Raw genomic sequence first — 21,632 nt, forward strand, 5'->3', positions numbered from 1 at the left:
CATGTCAACAGTCATGTGGACCTCTGATGAGGCACTGGAGCCACCTGAACTCTAATTCAAAGATTTTTTTTTTCCATGTGGGAATTCTGCTGGGAAAGAGAGACTTACCAGGTGGTAACCGGCTGCTTCTTTTCCTTTCCACTGAAGGCTGGTATTCCCAAAGTCGCCAACATTTCCCAGTTCTCCAAGGTTCTTGGTGAAGTCTACGTTGGCAGTTGCTCACATGGTAAAATGTACTTCCTGTAGATCTGCACATCTGTACGTGCTTACATTTTCTAAATTCTGTTTATTTATAAATATCGATATATGCAAGGCCTTCATTCCTTCTTAAGAGTTGTTGAATTTTTTTTTTTTTTTTTTTTAATCTTGGTTTTAAAAAAGCAGTTCAGTATCTAAGCCATTTAAAATCTGTTATGGCTTCCATCCTTCTAACATGTTTTTTCCCATGAAGAAAAGAAATAAAATTCCTGTTACCCATAACTTTTTAAGCAACATGAGTTGTAGTTTCTTGTGAAATTTATTTTTCTCCTCTTGCAAAGGTCCCTGTGTCAGAACTGCTAAGTCTGGTAGGGGGTGTCCACAGGGCACTTGCTTCAGTCTGTCCATGTGCTCTCCCTCAAAAGGGGATAACAACAATATATGAGTGCCTTAGTTTCCTAATTCCCACTTTTTGTCTCTGTCTTTGCAAATAAGTTCAGCATTGTCAGCATACAGAGTAAGACAGATTTGGTAACCAGGTCCAAAGGACCAATCTTTCCCTAACCAAAAGGACCAGACTATATAGACACCTACTGCGTAGTAGAATATCAACTTTATTTCAACATTCAACAACTTAAGACTATCAGAGCTCCCCAGTGTTGGGCCTTCCCAAGCCCAAGGCCACTCTGAGCTTTCTTCCAGTGTTTTTCATACAATCTTTCATTGTCTGACCTGCCTCCTTGCTTCATTTTTATGGCTCTTCCTTCTCTTCCTCCTTGATTTCCCCTTCCATAGCTTTCTGTGCTGGCTTCTGTTCTTTTAAGTCACTGATTCAAAAGAAGGAGGTGAACAACTATTATTCTACTAAAGTGAACCTTCCCTGTCAGGCATCTTAAAGCTGCTGAGAGGACCTTGAGGAAACAGCCCGAGGTGGGAATGATAAGGACAGAAAAGGTCACAACTCTTCTGACTCTTGTCTACTAGGAGAATATTACCACTACCACACATGCTACAGTGCATGCATTAGGAAGCTAGATAAGGAGTAGATATCTCCATTTATTTTTCCCCACATACCAACTCAGTCACATTAATGGCACCAAATGAAGTCTTTGCTGGCTGTTGTGTTTCAACAGTTCCTAATCTGCTTGCTACTTAACCACAGTTCCGTAATTTGTGCCTAAAGTACTTGGGAACCCCATGTAACCTCTGATTCAAGATTAACCAGGCTAAGGCCCAGCTAGCATCTGAGTGTGGATGCTTTTAGTACAGCACCGATGTATGCGAAGGAATAAAGACCAGACCTAACAAAGCAATTAGCTTCTCTTTGAAAACATTAGGAGGCTAAGAGGGGAAGAGATTTGCAAAACTGACCCATTGCTTCTAGCATTAAACCTGGACTACAGCATCTATTTAAACCCTTCAGTATGTGCTGAGGGATGGGACTATTTGGGCATGATTAGTAGGGCTTTCAGCTGATGAGTCACATGTCAGAACTGACTGAAAATCTAGGGGGAATTTTGGGTCCAATGACAAGCGGTTTAGCCTGCAGCGACTGGCAACCTCCGAGGAGTTTGCTGCTGACTGCTGAGGCTCTCAGAACTTGGACATGATTGCTACAGGCACTAAGGAAGAGGCATTTTCAAGAGAATGAAAAGTTCTGTAGTTTGAAGGCGGGTTTCCAGGGAAAACTAGGTCTCCTAAGAAGAAGGATCAGAGAGAAGGAAAAAAACTGAGAGTCCCTGAGGATGGAGGAAAAGGTCTGAAGGCACAGATACTGTGTCTTTGCAAATCTTACCCTGACTTCAGGGGGAGGACAGCATTGAGCTGATGCTTCTCACACAGGCTTACAAGAATGAATGAAAATGCCATTCAGATCTGAGATCCCTGCACTCTCACAGCAAGTTTATCAAACAGAAGAATAAGACTGAATTCTAGTTTGACTCAACAGAGCTTCTAAGAATATAAGGTGTTCTTTTGTCTACCTTTTACTTTGGTAACTAATAGACTGGCCAAAAACGTATGTCCCTTCATCTCTAAAGCTGAATAAGGTTATGTTTATTTGGTGTTGAGCCAAATTAAAAAACAGAAAGACGACCCAGGACAGTAAGTGGAGTCATTCACTCACCTATAGTCCACAATCCCTGTCCGATTCCAGTCTAGCTTGTGCACCAGTTCCCCAATTTGGACTTGATCCAGTGGGATGCTTGGTTGCTAAGAGGAGAAGAGAAATGCTAGAAAACCTGGGTATTTTTAAGCAGAAAAATCCTCCATATCAGACTGGGGCCTGGCCATCTTTTAATAGATGAACAGATGGCCTGGTGCACGGAGAAAGGGATGGAAAAAATCCAGACTGGTGGTGGGGAGCCAAGTCCACTCTTTTAGGATTAAAATAAGACTTTTTTTTTTTAAATTTTTTGTAAAAGAGCATCATGGCTGGCTGACCATTGCTACTGATCCCAAGCACCATGGTGGTTTTGGCAGGAAGAGAACTGTCTACTCAGTGTGTAGAGGCAAGGGTTTAAATGCTTCTTTTTCACTTTCCCATAGCAGTAAGACCAAAGTATCTATCAAGATCCTGTATGTCCTATACAACAGCGGACCTCTGTGATATTCTAAAGTTGATCCTTTATCACTGATGCCATCTGCAGTACTTACTGGATATCCTAGCATTTCTGTTGGTCTCATTCAGGGCTCAATTTTTGTGATGGGTGAATTTAGCCTTTTAGCCTGAATGACATCACCAGCAAGGCTGGCTGGTGGCTGTGCTGCAGCAGAGAGGTTTCCCTGGAGCAGTACCCTGCCAGAAGAGCACCCTGGCCATGCTTTCAGAGGCATACCTGCATCATGGCTCTCCGGAAGGCTGCCACAGGGATCTTCATATTTCCATCTTTGTCAATATTCCTAAAAAAGTCCCAGAGTCGTAGGTTGTGCTCTTTCAAATACTTCTAAAAGAAGCAGAGATAAAACATGGGCATAACCGTGAAACAGCCACTGATACCTGCCTCCAGCTCTCCCCTTATTCTTCCGTCACCCTGCCTTTACTAAGCTCATCACTGTGATATATGAGTCCTTAACTCCTTCTGCAGCCACCCTATTGTCAGAATAAAATCCTTTTGTTCAGGTTAATCCCATTCTTCTCAGTTATACCTCCTTCTCCCCCTACCTTGAAATGAGACTCAGTAGTAAACCTGTTTCTTCTGATAATTGCATGTGGTTATTTAGTCCTCATCCCAGCAGCCACTGCTTGGCTAGGCTGTCAGATCCAGAGACAGTCCTCTCCCCCAGATCTCTGATCACTTTAGTTGCTCTTCTCTGAATTCCCGTCTGTTTGAAGGAGGACACATCTGAGTACCATAGCTGTTAAAAACTGCAAAGCACGCTAGTGTGAGCGTCACTTGCTGTGAAGCACAGCAGCACTGTTTGATGTGAGCTAACAGCCCAAGCTTTTGCTTAAGTTCATCTGAATCCATATCTACAGCAAAGTGTCACCCAATTAGCTGAAAACCTACACAGCAGCTAAGAAACACAGTGAAGCTGCTAGTGCAAAAGTGTTACTTAACTCAGCAATGCTCAAGTGCTTGTGTTGCCTTCCAGCAAGGAGGACAGCACCATCTGCTGCTATCCATAGAAATTACAGACCTTGAAAAGCTAAGTAATTTATATTTAGGACAATATTTGCTTGTAATATCATATACTACTTTTATGAAGCACAATTGTCAGTGAAGCGTTCTATGAAAGTCAGCTATCGCAGTGGGCTTGTGATAAGGATGGACACTCATTTGGATCAGACCTGAAATCAATCAGTTTGTTTTACACAGCGAGCAACATCTATTCAGATTCTTTTTTTCCCCAGTACTCTCAGACCCTACGGCATTAGCTTCTTAAAATCAAAGGATTTGCTTAGTCAGTCTGCATGGACTGAGTATGTGAACATTGTGACAGTCTTTTGAATATACTTTTCTGAAGGAACTTGGCTGAATTTCCCACTTGGAAGAAAGCTTACCCCTTCTAACTGCCATCCTTCCAAGTGCTTGAGGCATGTGTACCATGTACAGTGGAGCTATGGACCCAGATTCAGTAGCTCACCTGGATCACTTTCATTGGATTTGGATGCTGCTTGGGGATCTTGGTGATATAGCCTTCGACCTCACCATAGATGACATCTAGTTCAGGACGCATTCGACACACCAAATCCAGCAACTTCATGAAAGTTTCATTCACCAACACATTCTGGTACATGGGAGGAAGGAAAGTGCAGCCAGTGTGGATACCCAAAGAACAAGAAAGACTTGTTTGTATTCACAAATCCATCTAAAGTCAACATTAACCATTCTCTCCTAAGGGTGGTGCTTTTTCCTATCCCTGCTCTTCTCTTTCAGGAATTCTGTGGAGGCCTGACCCTAAATAAGTGTTCTTCTTTCTCTTTTCCCATGTCTGAGACAGAAAAGGGTGTATGAATTTATGTAGAAATTAGCTTAATGCAAGGTAGATATTCATCAGGTAAATGTCTACACCAAAGACCTCTTATGTTAGGTGATTCAAGTGATTCATGTTCATCCCTGAGACAGTTCTAGATGGGTCTCCTCTCCATTCAGTGAAGGTGCAGACTGCAAGTTGAACAGTTAATGGCCAAAATGTGCCATAGAGTTCTGCAAAAATGAAAAAAAAAAAAAGAAAAAAAAAAAAAGAAAAAAAAATCATCCAAGGCCTAAAAGGATTAGTATCTCCAGCAATGTAGCTTTATAGCCCAGACAAGAAAGATGCACCTATCTGGGAAAGGTCTGGGTGTCTCCAGGTGAAGAGAACTTTTGGTAAAGCTCTGTTTCATTGTGTAATGCTAATAGGATGCTCCAGTCAGCAGTTCAAGACCTGACATTTGTGTTTTCCTAAGAATTTCAAACCAGGTAGTGACAGCTCAGGATTTCAGAGCTCACACTGTGAGTTTTCTGTTTTAGCACTTACAGAATGGGCAGCAGCACAGCATCCTGATTTAGGGTTTTGGGATATTAGAAAGTAAGCTATCAATGCAAATATTATTGATGTCACTGTAATTTATTCTTCTAAATTTAAGTTATGACAGATTTGCCTTTGCCTTGACTGATCTTTTAAAAACATGATTATGGTTTTGTTCATACCCATGATGACAGGGGAATTGTTCATGTATTATGTTAGTTTATAGTATACTTAATTGCTGGAAATTTCAAGGCACTTCAGGAAATTCATGAAAGCTTCTGTTTTCTGTCATTGCGGGAAGTTCCCAAGGCATCAAGCACCATATTTTTTCTCAAAGTTTATTTACAAAGTCTCCCAATGCATTCTTATAGCTTCTTTTATAGAAGCTTAAGATCCACCGTTCATTCTTTGAAAGTCAAGATAAGCATTTACCACTGGCAAAAGGGGCAGAAGAGGCTTTCGTTTATGTCTTCCCTTTAGTTTCCTGTAAAAGATTAAAACCTCTACTAATTTTTAAAGGTTTAAGACAGTGTAAGATCTTTGGAGCTATATATTTGCAAATACTCTGAATTGAAATGCAAGACTCCCTACATTACATGTGGAATGAAGTCTGTCAGACAGATTACATGTTTGCCTACAACCATTTGATTGGGATACCAAAATGTCATTGTAAATTTATGCCATTGACCATTTATCTTGTGAAATGCCAGGTAATTTAGGCTTTTTGAAGGGTGAGGTGAAGAGAGCATCTGTTAACCCTAAAAAGCAGAAATTCATAGTGAGATTTAGGTTGCATTGAAGATTCTTAAAGTTAGTTAACTCCTTGCCTCAGAATTTCTTGAGTGCCTCCTTTTAAATAAATGCATTTCAATAATTTCTTTAATTTCTCAGAATTTAGCTAAAATACATTACTCTTTCCAAGTTTATGAATTGTTTAGATTATTAGTAATAAAACTAGCAGAACCACATATACTGTAATGAAGTCCTTTACTCCCACATGGCCCATTTTAGTTTTCCTTTGCAGAATGAGGCCTGACTCCTTGCAGACTGGGCAAATAATTCTCTTTGATCTTAATTTATGCAGGAAAAATTGTCTGCCCTAGAGGAACGCCTGTTCTTTAGATGATCTCTGTTGAAAGCCCTCGATACTCTCAGGAAAGACTATAGATGAATATTATTTATTCTGCTTTGTTTTAGTTTCTTTCTTTAATACAGTAACCAAAGGACAAAGACACACATGCAGATGTAACTTAGATACAACCCATTACGCTGAGTCTCCAAAACTGCCCATGAACTTTTTTTTTAGCTTGTTTCAAGTGTGAACGTATTACTTATGTTCCAAGTCCCAAACCTAATCTTTGTGAAAATGCTCTTTACTTTAATCATGGTGCTCCCAAAGGTGGATGGAGGGCCCTGAGGCCACTGACACCTTCTGTAACTGCTCCCATGAAGCACCAGTGCATTGATTGGAGGGCCAGGAGTGGACCGATGCGTGCCCAGGTCTCTCCCCAGTGTTGGTCTGCAACGCAATCCCTGCCCTCATGCAGGAGCTCAGAAGCATTTCTGCGTCTCCCATTTTAGAAGCAGCACATGAGGTCACAACAATATGTGTTGTGCTCCTGGCATACTAAGATTTGGCCTCTTTGATTTTTTTTTCCTTCCACACCAGCCTTTTAATGTTGGGGTTTTGGGTTTTTTTGTTTGTTTGTTTGGTTGGTTTTTTTGTTTTTTTTTTTAAATAACATTGCTTTGCTTTCAATGTCTTGAAGCATCCATCTTTTTCTGCTCCTCATACATACTGACAGGGTATCAAAGCACTTCACAGTATCTAGCATCTTAGGCTACCCTGGAGGGAGACAGCTCTGGGGATGAAGAGAATTTATCCTCCAGTGGGAATTCACTCCTTGTTCTTGTTCTGCTGTTGCAAAATGGAAGGGAGTGACATGTGATGATACTACAGGCACCTCTCAAGAGCTAAACCAAAGCGCTATAATTTCCATGTGGCTCCTAGAAGGGCTGTCAAATAGTAGCCTCTTTTTATTAATGGCTGTGCATAAATGAAACAAACAGCAAGTCTCAAAACAGTTTTGGAAGGGGGCAGCTCTGTGATCCACCCAGTTCCTAAAAATGTATAGTATATGGTCCTGGAGGCTTTCCAGCACATAAGCTCTTACTGAAATGTTGATTTCTTCCATCATGGATTTGGGGTTCTTTCTGACAGATGTGAGTAGCGCAGTGGCACCTTCCATGGTCAGGGGGTTACTGGCCATCTGTGGAAGAAGAGACATAGATCCAGACTTGGTGAGAATGAGGATTTCATGCCTGGCAGAAGGCATGCTGTAACCTCAAGGATGACCGTTTCTTCCCATTCTTCAGCAGGGCTGTAGAGTAACTGTGGTCCCTTTCTATGGGTTTGTCTGTTATCTCACCATCTCTTGTCTCTGTCCCACTAAACTCTGCAATGCAACTTCCCAGTGGAGTTGCCTTCTCAGCTTCTGTGTGAAATTCTACATATCAGGTCCCTTACATCTGTCATGCAGGAGTATGTGGTGTGGATCATGTTCAGTCATGTGATGGGGAGAGGCTGAGGCAATGGGCTGCATTTGAATGTGTGCTGGCTCGTAGGATCCCTCTGGATGGGGGTATGCCCCTTGGGACATTTCCCATACCCTTGACTCTTCTTGGCAGCACAGCAGATCAGAGCTCAGGCTGATAGGCTGCCTCTGGCCTACAAGGTCCAGGTATCTGGCGTTATGGGTTTGGCATTGCCATGTGCATCTGTTAGTGTGTGAACATCACCTCTCCCCCACCTTGGACTTCATGTGCAGTCCCCACTCCCACTATTTGAAAGAAAACTTTCTTGGTTAACGCTGGCCAGCAGAAGACATGTCCTCCTTTAAGTCCTTTATGTTATCAACTCCTAATACAATCTGTGCAGCTACAGAGAGAGGAATGCCTTGGTGTTAGCTAGTGACCTTACCTCAAGCCAGGTTAAGAGCAAGGCAGACAGACACATTTATTTACATAATCTAAAGCAGCAGTCATAAAGACTTGTGTGGTTGCAGTGATTTACAAGGACAGAGATGTCCAAAGATAGGCCTACATGAACAGCTTTAAAGATGCCCCTCAACCACCGTGCTGCCATTTGCAGGCTCTCAGGATGGTTATGTTAGATCTAGCTGAGAATGCAGCTCGTAAGCAAGCTGACTTTTCTGAGCTGAATTCCTAGAGAATGATCGTGGATTGAGAAGACATGCTAGCTCTCAACCCTAACCTCTGAAGCCAGCTTGGCTGGTCATTCAGTTTTCCCCTTTCCAGGATTATTGATCCCTAGCTTACTAGAAGGCAGTTTTGGCTTTCTTTTTCTAGTGCTTGATTATACTCCTCTCCTTTAGGTAGTGCTGTGGCATTGCCCTGATGTGGCAATGACAGTTTATCCCATGTTTGAATAAATTTTTAGCAAATTATTAACACACTGAGAAAGGCACACTCTTGCCCACCTGCAACTTCAGTGTGAACCTCTGCCTTAGGTTGAAATGCATATTACATGTACCTGTGTACCTTCACAACTACATTTTACGTATATATGCAGACCTGTTGAATGCCTAGGCTCTCTGCTAGACATGTTGAATGCCTAGGTTCTCACTTGACTGAGACTAGACATGACAACAATCAACCACTTTGGGGTGATAATGGGTGTGAAGTTATGCCAAGCCAGCCCCCTGGGGGATTTTTGGGGGGAACAGTGCAATTTAGTTGCCCTGGAAGGAATTAATGGGATAGAATTTCCTTCTGCTCTGCTCACCTTCAACCCACAGCAATACTAATTTCCTCCAGTTCTAGCTCAGACAGTTCACCTCTGTCTTCTGCCCCTCCTGACTCAGATTTTTCTACTCCCTCCATTTATTCCTCCAGCCCTGCCTTGGCTTTATTTTACCTTTAGGATTTTGAGTTTTCCATTGACTTCAAGGCCCCTGCAGAGCTTCTTGGCTCCCTCGTCGTTGATCTGGTTGTTGCTGATGTCCAGGTGAACCAGCACGTTATTGACTTTGAGAGCTTCTCCTAGGGCCAGTGCTCCCTCGTTGCCAATGCCATTCCAAGAAAGGTTGAGTATTTTCAGTGCACCATTGCCCTCCAGGGAGAGAAGAGGGATCTTAGCTACTGCATGCCCATCTTCTGTACCACTCTGCCCTTTCTTGCGTGGCTGAGACAGGAGCATCTCTCAAGTCACACTCAGGAGCCCCAATGAATCCAATATCTCTGCAATGTCACCAGGGTCTCTCCATCCACGTAAGTCACCAGACCTACTCACTGCTTTAGTCTTTCTCCTGGCACTGACTGCCACTGTCAGTAGAATGAACCTTGCTAGAGCTACTGAATCCTGCTCAGACCTCAGGGATGTGAGTTCCCAATCAGTGTTTCAACGAGCGCCTGGTAATAATCACTGTGAAGGGTATCACAAAACAGGGGCGTTCCTACCCTGAGACCTGTGCCCAGTGCTACTGTCCCCTTCCTCCTCAGGTGGTTCCAGCTCAGGTCTAGAATCTCCAGTGCTGTGTTGCTGGCTAGGAGAGAGAAACTGAGATGTGAGCTCATGAAGAGTGGTCTGGACACAGCTGCTGACCCACTTAGGGACTAAGGGAAAGTTTGCTGGGGGTTCAGCAACAGCCTTCATTGATTGCAGTAGGAGGAACCTGTACCTACAGAGTCTTTGCTGTCCAGAGCACCCAAAGAACAGAGAATGGGCTGTTGATCACAAGCAGAAAGGGAGCACAGGTTTTTTTCTGGCTTAATCAAAGAATAAGTTGTGAAGGAGGAAGATAGAGAGAGGGAGGATTTCTTATATTAATAGACACTGTTTTTCTCACTGTGAAAAATGGCTGGCTTCTCCTTGCCACATCTAAAATATCAAGATTCACTCTGCCTATGTTTGATTAGCAGAAGAGAGGAATGTGCCCAGCTGTATATGTGCCAGTGCCAATTCACATGCATAGCACACCTCACGGTATAAGTTCTACTTAGAGCAGGGTATGTGCGAATTCATCTGTGTCTACTGTGACACTGGGAGGTGTAGGACTTGCTGCCAACACTTGCTTCTCATTCTCAGAAAGAATTTCTCATCCAGATTTGTCATGGATGGAGGTTGGATGGAGGCAGATGGTGAGTTTAGCTGACTTAAAAATATTCCTTTAAGAAACAAAACAGAAAAGTAACAGATTCTGCAGTAATCTCTGTTGCTCCTGCCTCAAGTGAGCTGGAAGGACAGAAGAGCTGTAAGACCTTTGATTTTGGAGAGGCTTTTTTCTGGGCTAGGAAAGTCACAAGTTTTAGTACTGAACTCTGTGTTGCCTGCAGGCTTGTCCAAGGCAGGGGCACAGTGCCTTGTCCTCACTGCAGTTTTAATTGATCCATCTTTTAAAGACATGGACTGTAATTAGAAAGAGAAACATATCAGTGGAAATAGTCAACCAGGAGAATGAAAGAGTTAATTAAACTGAAGGCATTGTGTTACTGAAAGTGCTCAAGGAACACTGGATGCTCATAGCACATGCTTGTGGCCATTATGGTAGCAGGCATGTTGGACATACTGAGGGAAGAAGAGCTGTCAGATATTCATGCAAGTCTTTCCCAGTGCACTAATAGCACCTGAGATTACTGAAAGACTGTAACTGTTTTGTTTGCTTTCTCTCTCCTAGCACACGCTGGATCTCACTTTGTCTGAACAGATAAATTAGGCAGCCGAATTTTATTTCTTCCTAATCTGTTTCCCTCACTGCTTGCTGTGCAATGGCTCAAACCATTAAGAAAAATTGAAATTACTCCTGAACTTTGTAATCAAAAGCTTAAAACAAACAACAGTTCTGATCCTATTAGATTTTAGTAAAATGCAATTTTCTGCTTTATACTCCCGGAGGGACTTCTCTTTCAGCTCCCTTCCCTCTGACATGGACTGCTCTGTTACTGTGGTTTCTCATCCTGCATTTGTGTTCTGATACATTAGTCATAGTTGCCAGAGCCACCTGTGGTGATGAGGGTTAGCCTGTGGACCATACAGGAAGCTCTAAATCTGGGTGCCCTGTCTTTTGTACTACCCACCAGGTCATAGGGCATATTTGCTGGAGAAGGAAATACGTGTTCAATGTGCTGACACCATCCTGGCTTTGCGGGAGTAATAAATTAAGTTACCAAGCATCTGTCCCAGGAGCTGTCCTCCCTTCTCAGAGAACTCATTGTGGCTGAGGTCCAGCTCCTTCACTTGGTAATTGCCCTGCAGAGAGACAAATGTGCAGAGACAATGAGATCTTCCAGCCAGCTGCAACCAGATGCCATGCCAAGGCCCCCACATGAGGATGAAACAGAGGGATATCAGACACACTGAAATCTTCAGTGCATGGGAGATCATCAGCACGGAGACTGCGGCACTGCGTGTCCCAAAACAAAGCTTTGTCAGGCATATAACTTCACAGTGATTATTCTAAACCAGCAAAAGCAATGGGACTTTGGGTTGTGCAAAATTCCCTCACACAGTTCATGTCTGGCCTGCAACACATCCTGCAATTCTGTTCCTGCCCCTGTTTCACTCCCACCATTGTACCCTGAGGAAGAGCACTTTCTGATATCAGGTCAAGGCCTTGTTTCAGGGCAGCTTCTGGTGGTGCCAGATGATGCAGAGGCTTTGAGACAGGAACTAATGAGAGAAGTCAAGTGTCTTATTTTTACTGGAGATTTGAAAAATGATATCAAGTTGGATTACTTATGCTTCCTGAAAATTTTTTGTCACCCAGATGTTGTTCTGTTGTTCTGTTACACACTCCTGAAGGTTTGTTTCTCAGCCAGACTCACATAGCTGTCCTGAGAAAATGTTAACGCAGTCCATCCTGCTCTGCGTCCTCCCAGCCTCTGTTGTTTCTGAAGTAAGCAAGAGGCAATTGGCAGAATTATGCCAGGAAATCATATGGGCATTGCCAAGTGAAATCATGCCAAGTGAGTAGCAGCTTCAAGATGAGGAGAGTCTGTTACACAGCCAGGGCTGCAAATGACCTTGGATTTCAGGTAACTCACCATTAATGCCTCAGCAAAGTATGCTGCAGTCTCCTCTCCAAAGTTGTTTCCTGGGGAAGAAAAGTGTATTAACAGCGTGCTGATCTCTCCCTTGGTGCTGTGCTGGGGTCTGCAGGAAGCTGTGCTTTTAGGTGGAACCTCCAGTTAATCATGGCCCATATCTGGCTGTAAAGAAGTTAGTCACTATTCCACTTTGCTCCATAGAGTAGAATTACTCCAAGATGTGGGAGACACTCCAGCAATTATCTAAGTTTCTCATAAAGGACTGTTTTTCAGAGGTGCTGGAGGTTGAGCAGGCCAAATATTTAATCACATCACTATAAATCTAGATTTCCACTGTTACTCTGGGTTCCTGTCAGAGACATAGCTGAGAGATTGATTTTGCCCACAGTCTGACTAATATTCTCAGGATGAGAGACCGGAATGAAACACATGTTATTTCACTTCCACTGCCATTGTTGTTTGGGTGCATACAGCCCACCTGAGAGCCGAAGAATGTGGAGGTAGGACATGTTATCCAAAAGCAAACTGGCAATGGCTTCAGCTCCTGCTGTGTCTAGGTGGTTATTGGACATGTTCTGGAAGGAGAGAAGGGAGGTTAAGAAGGATAAGTGCAAAGAATGAACCAGCTCTATTGTCGTCTTAATGCCCAAGATATCAAGGGAATAATGCAAGACGAGCAATATGAGAAATGTCAGCCAGACAGTAATTAACATGTGATTTATAGGTGTGTTTAACCCTGTATCCTTCCTAACAGGAATAAAGCCCTAGAGCCATCAGTTTCACATGGGTCTTTGTCTTCAGTGAACCAAGAGGCATTTGGCCAAGAATCTTTTATTCCAGTGTAACACAGATTCCATGGCCTATCAAAATGCATTTTGTATACCCCAGTTTCAGATGAAGGAACCAGTTCATATCTGAAGATTTTGCATTATTCCCTTATGCTCTTTAGAAAAGTTTCCCCATGTCGTATCGGAGAATGAAAGTTCCTGACCAAAACATTTTTTCCATTGGCTAAGCATGAACTGGAAAGACTTAGTTATGGTAATTATTGTCACATCTGCTAATGAAGAGAACAGTTCCAGACTCACCAGACTGCCATCACATGCACACTTCTGCTTTTCAGAAGCTTGTACTTTTTAAAAGTAGAGCAGCATAAAATATCATGACTTTCAGAATGTGAATGATTTTGCATGGGAACAATGATTATTTGGTTAAAATCATAACAGAATGAATTGTTTTTCTTTCAGATGATTGAACCTGGTGAGCAATAATTTTGGCTACAAACTACGCCAGATTGGGTACCAGTTCTTGAAGGGAGGAATTCTCTCGTAGCATCTCTGTTATGCATATGGCTCCTTCTGCCAGAATGCAGTTGTCTTCCAACTCTAGATGGGTGACGGTTGCGTTGGACTGGGAAGACACAAAGGTAAACAAAGACACACAAAAAAGTGCTGCAAAGTTAATGAAGGGGATAGTTTCCTCAGTTCAACAGACACTGGTCACAGACACTGGGAATCGGCATACAAAGGGATGGTTTTTTGGAGATGTTTTGAGCCGGTAGGACTTTCTGTTGCTTTCTGCCAGCCTGGAGACCCAGGTTCAGATCCAAGCTCCAATTCAGGCATCTTCAGCCTATCCATTGCTGAGTGTAGCACATCCCTATGCAGAACCCAGAGTAGGGGATACCAATCCCTCCAGCCCTACTTCTGGCCCTGTAGGGATTAGGAGCACTGAGGACTTGTGTCCCATGGAAGACCATCAGTTTGCTCTTGGGGATAACTCCAGCAAAGGCCAGCAGTTGCTACACAAGACTTTCCTGTGCAGGGGATTAGAAACATTAGGGATGCTCAGAGCTCCTGTGGGGAAGATACATGACTTTTTCTCCCACACTGTGTATTCAGTGATGGCTTCCAGACCTGAGAGAGGCCTAAAATGTCTATTGTTCTTGAGAACAGTGGCCCCACTCCTACTGGCTACTCACCACCAAAGCAATAGCAATGGCTTTGACACCTTTGGGTCCTAGACCATGGTGGTTCAGGTTTATGTAAGGCTTGGCCAAGTTCTGAATAAAGTGTGAGACAGGCACCACCTCCATCAGCCTGCATGCTTCCAAGTACAGCTCTGCGCCTGTGATGCCCACAAAGGCCTTCTCAGGATCTACAGAGAAAAAGAATATTGATGAGTGGTGCATTCAGTGTCCTCCCTCCTCTTTTAAATAAATTAAGTAACTTAATAAAATTAAGTAACACTATGCAATGACAGTAGGGTTTTACTATTAAAGGGTTATCGTCCCTTGGTTCTCCCCATCCCTTTATCCCAGACATCCAAGGGTTAATGTATCCTCCTTGCTTCTCCATCTGGCATCCAGTGACTTGCTGCAGCTCTCACCAGTCTGCAATGTGACTAAACCTTTCTTGGTGTAATTGAGAATTCTTGACATCAGGCAAAAACATTTTCATCCTTTTTTTTCTCTTTTAATTTTAATTGAAGCACACAGCTGATATTGCCAGCAGAGCTAGGGCAGCTCAGAACATTTTGGCTTACAACCAGCAGAAAGAATCCCAGCATTCTCATCTTGGCCATTGGGTGTTGTTGACACAGCTGCAGTGAGACATACCAGTGCAGCTGGCGGCTGTATTTCCACAAAAACCTGTCATTTGGAATTCCTTCATCAAACCCCATACTTAGAGCTCATATTTCTCCATGTTCTTATATGCATTCAATGGTCTGACCTCAAGACAAATTCCCCTCTCATCAAAGCCATTTTCCAGTTCAATCTGAGGCCTCTAACAAAACAGTCTTTTGTTATTGCATTCTTATGGCTTTTGATTTTCCTTCCATTTATAACAAGTTAAAAAGTTCTCATCCTAAATTATGGACGAATCCTACTCTTACAAAAATGAGTGCGAGACTTATTTAGCCAGAGGACTGACTTCATCAGGCAGAAGATGGTAGGAGAGCCACCAGAAAAGTCTAGGACAGTTGTGGCAAACCTATGGTACACAGACTGCAATTGCTATGCAGTGTTTCGTCAGGAGCACACAAACAGGGCCTCAGTCCCATCCCTGGTTTCTGCTAGCTGCTCCTGCTGCCTAAGCGGTGGGCTCCTCCAGTGGTGTTGGTTATTAAGGACTAGAGGAGAGAAGAAGGAACAAAGGAATAGCCATGGTGGTTAGAAAGCGGTTGAAGGAAATGCTTGACATCAAAGGGAGAGCTCTTAGAGGGAAATTCAGCCCCCCCCCCCCCCCCCGCCTTTATCAATCGCCAGATTACATGTGGTTGTCAGGACCCTGGCAGGGTTGTGTCCTTGGTCTCTATTTCGGATTCATACCAGTTGGTAGGTACAGTTCTGTAAGGGGAAAGGCTAGTGAGGGCATATGGTCAGAAAACACTCACCTTCAACCTCTAGGTCAGTGTCAGAGCCTTGTGTGGCCTTCTCTGCTGAGGTGTCAGCCAGCGACACTGACTCTGGAGACCCACTGATTTTGGACGTCTCTTCATTCTGGTCTGCCGTGAAACCAAACAGATTCATTTTGTCAATGCAAGCCCAGCAGAGATGTGACTCCTTGGATGTGATAGACCTCCCACTGTTCTCACTGAAGCCTGTGCCCCTCTTCAACATGCTGTGGATGTACTCCCTCCCCAGCCCCGCTTCGTGCCCACCGCTCCCTGTGCATTGTACGCATGCAGTGCTGGTGCTGGTGTGGAGATAAGCTCACTCTGGGGCTGCAGATCTACAGACCAGCCGTGGCTTGGCAGCTTTTGCAAAGAGTCCTCCCCAAATTCTGCAGCCCATGTGCGGGGGACTCACAGTTCTCCCGCATTAGGTCTTCGTTCCCTCATGAGCTGCCTTTCTCCCCTTTCTCAATTTCTGAGCCCACCAGGCAAAGTGAATTTCCCCCTCTTCATCCCATTTCCCCACAAACCTACAAGCCAAACACAGGCCGGTTCTTCCTAGCTCTCCTGAACTGACTCACACTTCCCCAGGCACAGGCAGGACACTGTTGACTGACTTTGCGATCAGACTGGGAATGCTTGGTAGTACTCTTCAAGCATGGCAGAAAAGAAAGCATTTGAATGCTATTGTATATTGGGACTGAGTGTAACTAGACCCACTGGAAGTGAAACAGCTTCTCTTGCCCACAATTTATAATTTATTTCATAGTTAGAGAGAAAGAGAGTTTGGAAAATTCCTTTTTAAGAGGAATAAATGCATAAAAAAAATAAAGAGTAATTTTGCCAAAATAATTTCTGGCTAATAATATAATACATATTTTTTTCCTACTCTGAATCTTCCTTTGCATTCCCTGTCACTGCTTTTACTACCTTCTTCCCTTACTCCTTATTTCCCTTTAAAGCTCCAGGCTATTGACCTGTAATTTTATACCTTTCTTGGGTGTCACTTAGCATCGATGTGTGACGTGGAGCTTGCAGTTTGCCTGTTCATTCAGACCTATGTGAGGGAAAGACTGGCCAGCTGGCACCCACATCACTGCATTTCAACCAGCCCTGCAGCTGCAGCTCCTTCATTAAGACCTTTTCCTTCTGCCAGACTTTATTTGTTCAAGTGATGGGTTTACTTGCATCACTTTAGTGCAAGAAAGACAAAGGAAAGGGTAAAAATAGGTCTAAATTCCACATAAAGAACTCACGAGACAAGTAGAACCAAAGATTTGGGACATTATGACAGTACCCACTGATCCTCTTTGCTTAATGGCCCTACAATGCTGGACATTCTGATAAAAATAAACTTCCCACTCTGTGGAACAGACTGCCTATGTTATACAAAACCCATCCAGACTGCATCATCCCCCGATAACATGGCTGTCATGTACCCATTACATCAGCCAGTCCTGCAGTGTGTGGACTGAGCCTTCTGAGGTAGATCCAGAAGTGGTCCCTGCATCCCTGTGGAGCTGTAGAAGTTAGCACTGATACAGATGATAATACTGTTATTCAAGCAGAAATTTGAAAACCATTGAATCCTGATTATTGGTGTTAAACCCAATGCAATGGAAAGTGATGGGTCTGGGCACTCCTTTATCACCTTTCCCCAGGTGTTGGGGCTGCAGACACAGCTTTCTGGTCAGCCTGCCTCATGCACGGCTGATACCAGTCACAAACCAGGAGCTAAGAGGGGAGTTGACTCCATGGTTTGCTGTATGACTTGTGAGGGAATGCATCCAGATAACCGCAAATCCCTTCTCTCATGCTAGGTTAACAATGCCTATTCTCTGGGGACGTTGCTTTATATTGTCCCCTTATTTTTGTTGTACAAATATTCGATAAATCACACTAGCAATTTATACTTAAATAGGTCTCTGGAGCAGAGAAAATGTTTATTTTTTCCCTAGCATTGCAACAAGGTCCTAGTTCATGCCGCTAAACTAATGAAGTGGTCTCTCTTAGAATCACTAGTGATGGATGTAAAGGTCAGATGAAGATTTTAATAAATTGTTCTCCTTCTCTGCCAGGATAAAATCTAATTGATATATACTAAGGAATTTCAGCTGTGAAAGGAAGCTACCAAGGTTGTCCTCACTTCTTTCATTCTGAATGTCTGACATAAGAAATACATCAGAATAACAGCTCAACTGGGGCAACTCATAAAATGGAACATAGAATTTTGCAGTATGGAGGCAAAATGATACTAATGTAAACATTCAGATATAAGCATTTTTTTTACATTCTGTAAGGAATTAGTTAATTTGGTGATGTGTCAAACTATATGATTATACTAACTTGGGAGTATTAAGTGTTGAAGGAATTTATGAGGAAACAGCTACGAGACACGTGATTCTGTACCTAAGCAAAGTCTAAGCAAAGTATTTAGGAATTAATATTCTAAATGTTGTCATTTATTGAAAAATTGAGAAATTAATTTTATTGTGGTTTGGAAAAAAAAGTGTGTGCCTTAGCTTGGTCATCTAGTCAATGGTATCAAATCTTTATCTCCTATTTTAAGTCATGCCACTGTGGATATCAAAAGACTTCTAGAGAAATGATAAAAAAATATAAATAAAAATATATAAATAAAATAGAGATTTTTTTTTCTCCATCCTAATATAAATAATTTAGACCAAGAAAAAAGCAAAACAACCAGACATTTTGACAACATTTTGCCTCTGAAATAGGGTAGGATTGACAATTATACCGTTCTCCTTGCTGCTACTGTCAGTCAAATTCAACCAGCATTTTACCCACAATTATTTAAGCCAATATGTAAAGAAAAATGGCAACCAACTATTAACTGACCAGGTATTTCCTAGTGATAATATTTTTTAAGTTAATACTGTCAAAAACTCATGAGAAATACTACTTTTAATATAATTGTTTGGGCTTGATAGCAGGTAATTAATTTTTTTCAGATCCCACTTAAGGAGTGAAAGTTTCAAGAGTTCATAGCTGAGAACAGCAACCTTGTTTACAGAGAAGCTAGCTAAAAGGGACTAATCCCAAATAGGCAATATATTATTACTGCTGGATCAGAAAATCCCCCAGAGCTACCTTTACAGAAAAATAAGAAAGGATATTTAGACAAATGTCATTTTGAAGCAATGGAAAATATTTGATAAAGGATCTCATCTATTAGAGCAACCATTAGGGGAAATTATTATGTAACACTTCATAAATTGCATTATACTCTACTTAAATACAGAAAAACAAGAACCAAGGAGAGAAGTTGTCCCACATATCTGACCCTTACAGTAATTGCAGTATGAAGGAAAATAAGAAATTAATTTCTAATGACTAAGTGACAGGCCAAAGTAGTCTTTGAACTTTGAGAGGAACCGTTACGCTAAGCTAGCAAGTCAGGCCAAAATGCTGTGAGCAGACCCGGTGCCTGACTCTGCTGTGTACAAGCACAGCGTGACAGCAGCAGGTTCAGAAAACTCTTCTGCCCTTCACGTCCTGCCTGTCCTTCTGGGCGATGGAGGGCTCAAACAGGATCTGGTCTCACAAGGTGCTGAGCTCCGACATCTCCTGCGGGCATTAGGGGCAGCCGGGTGGAGCTGCCTGGAAGCTGGTACTGGCAAGCCCTCTTCTGATGCATTTTGTTTTTTCCAAGCTGCTCCTGGGTGGCAGTTCCTGTCTCTGGGCACTGGCACCCTGGATCCCCATTCACCACCCTTCTCCTTATTGCTGCCTGGCCTTGGGAAGGGAAGCCTTCCCACCTGGTGATCAGCCTGCTGCGACAGTAGTCCCTCTTGGGTGCTGGCAATTTTCCTTTGGCCATTTCTGACTATTTTTGAAGCGAGTTTGCTATTAGCTAAACACTGCACCTGCATCCTTCTCAGACTCGTTCTCCATGTCACCACCAGCAAGCAGTGGGTTCATTTGCTTTTTCTCTTCTGTAAATGAGAAGTTCACGGCCACCTCCGAGACCCTGTAAGTTCCTCAAGCCTACACAGAAAAAGCGCAGCTGCTTGGCTACGATTGAAACATCTCCAGGAGGAATGGTGCCACTTGTAAGATCTGTGTTCTTGATTTATACTGCTTATGAACGGGAGAATCCCTTTTCCCGTTTGCAGGGGCTGGCCAGATGTCATGAAAAAGCCCTGTGGAGCCTGCGGCCACCCCGTCCCCCCAGCCTACCAGCACTACCCTTCTGTGACCTCACCTGCACCTTCCGACTCCAAGGGGTGACATTCAGTGCTGGAAACCCTGTTGCTGTGGGATCCCATTGGGTCCTGATAACTGAGAAGAGAACAGCTGCAGTTTTGGCTGTGAAACCCTCCCCCCCACGTATCAGAGAGCCGTGCCAGGCTGCTGGTAAGAGTTCTCCTCTCCTCTGAGTTTGTATTCCAGTTTGTAAAATTTCATGAGAAAGCCAGACTGTGGCAGTTGTAGTCTTAAAGGAGACAAGGATAGAAAGAGTGTATTCGCCTTACTAGTGCTGAACAGATTCAGACTTCCCTACTGCCAAATTCCCGATATGTTTGGTAATAAAGTGTGGCTTGTAAACATGTCAGCACTTAATGGGGCCTCAAATCAAGTACTTATTCATCCCACCAATTACTGATGGTGGTGCCAAAATTGGTTCAGTGCTTACTATTTTACATAATTTATACCAAGGACTTTGTGACCTTTCTGAAGGGGAGGGGGTTTTAACCAAAACTGTAACAGAAGAAGCTTTCTGATAAAGGTTGAGCAGAACTAATATATACACTTAGAAATCTTACCATTATGGGTGATGCTCAGTGAACATAATCACTTGTACAGATTTTGAAGTTTAGGTAGCCTACACAGTGTAATATGGGCTATACAGACAGGAAGAAAAAGTCCATTTCCCCAAGGATAGGGTACTTTTAGTGGTTTTGTTCCTCTAGGTTCTACAAAAATCTCTCAAGTAGTCCAGTCATTCGAGACCATGGTAGGGTTATATTTGGATACAGAACAAAATGCCGCAAAAGCCAGTGGAAGGTTTGACCCTGAAGCAGATGACCATTGTCAGCTTTGATTTTATTGCCAAAGTTTGTAAATATTTTTTCTAGTGTAGGCCAAACAACTGTGGCTGTCCGGATACTTGCTTGTTTGTGGCACCAGCTAACATTCTTCTCTGATTTCAGTCTGATTATCCTGATGTGGGTTGGGTCTGAAGATACTTTCTTAGATCTTTCCTTTTAAAGAACAGCCTTATTTTAAATGCCCCAGTCATCAGCCCTTAATGTTGCAGATCCTTACTCTGGAGAACACCCTCCATTTTCTGACTAGAAACCAAAGATGGTTTCCGGAGTTTGCTTACTGCAGCAGGATATGGGAGACCACAGTTCAGTTCTGTGCTTTGCCAGAGACATCTGTGGGATTTGAGACAAGTCACTGCATCTGTGGTCTGTGATGTTTTATAACTGGGGATTTGAAAACGAGACTGTTGGGATTATTATTTATATACATTATAACATCAGCTCAGATCCTAGCCATGGACACCCATTGTGATAATCACCATACACAAAAAGGGTAAGAGGCAGGTTGTCCCTCAAAAAGTGTTTTGTCTAAGTATAACCCATGAGACAGCAGCTGGTCACCATCAAGGGAGCAGTTTGGCAGCACTCGTCAGCGCAAAAGGCAGGCATGACCTGAGTCTTGACTTCATTGCAAGTGCCCATCTTAAAGAGAGTTTGGAAGAAGGCTACACACATTAGAAGTGTGCATTTGATAGCAGTGCTCAGTTCGATTGTTTGCATTTAAGAGGTTGTACACATTCGAATGTGGAATGAAGGAAAACGTTGAAAGCGTGGACTTCAACCAGGACTTCTCTTTTCCTATGAGACTGTCTGGTTTCAACATGTGATGGGTCTCAACTTGCAGAGGCCACAGTGTGCTCACAGCCAGGTGAGAGGGAGTGATTTTGCAGAGCTGTGGTGACCCGTGAGCAGCACACGGAGGGAGGGCACACTCCCGCACCGGTATTTCAC

General features: G+C 43.1%; 1 protein-coding gene across 1 annotated transcript; it reads right to left on the reverse strand.

Moving 5' to 3' along the window:
* Window positions 1-860: 860 nt before the first annotated feature.
* LRRC74A (leucine rich repeat containing 74A) lies at window positions 861-19,970 on the reverse strand. The gene is made up of 14 exons (XM_030007233.1): window positions 19,838-19,970; window positions 15,613-15,723; window positions 14,198-14,373; window positions 13,519-13,626; window positions 12,695-12,791; window positions 12,214-12,263; window positions 11,338-11,419; window positions 9,631-9,716; window positions 9,089-9,283; window positions 7,326-7,421; window positions 4,285-4,428; window positions 3,036-3,143; window positions 2,324-2,409; window positions 861-1,025 (listed from the first exon to the last, which is right to left on the reverse strand). The coding sequence occupies exons 1-14, from the start codon at window positions 19,899-19,901 to the stop codon at window positions 950-952; spliced, it is 1,479 nt and encodes a 492-aa protein (XP_029863093.1). The 5' UTR covers window positions 19,902-19,970; the 3' UTR covers window positions 861-949.
* Between the last annotated feature and the right edge of the window lie 1,662 nt (window positions 19,971-21,632).

Source organism: Aquila chrysaetos, chromosome 2 (assembly GCF_900496995.4).
Source record: "Aquila chrysaetos chrysaetos chromosome 2, bAquChr1.4, whole genome shotgun sequence".
In the NCBI taxonomy this organism is placed as follows: Eukaryota; Metazoa; Chordata; class Aves; order Accipitriformes; family Accipitridae; genus Aquila; species Aquila chrysaetos.

Coding starts and splice junctions, on each gene's coding strand:
- LRRC74A (XM_030007233.1), bottom strand. CDS start 19,901: ATGGGATCCCACAGCAACAGGGTTTCCAGCACTGAATGTCACCCCTTG. Junction 15,724..19,837: donor CTTGGAGTCGGAAGGTGCAG/GTGAGGTCACAG, acceptor GTTTCACGGCAG/ACCAGAATGAAGAGACGTCC. Junction 2,410..3,035: donor TCCGGAGAGCCATGATGCAG/GTATGCCTCTGA, acceptor TTCTCCTCTTAG/CAACCAAGCATCCCACTGGA.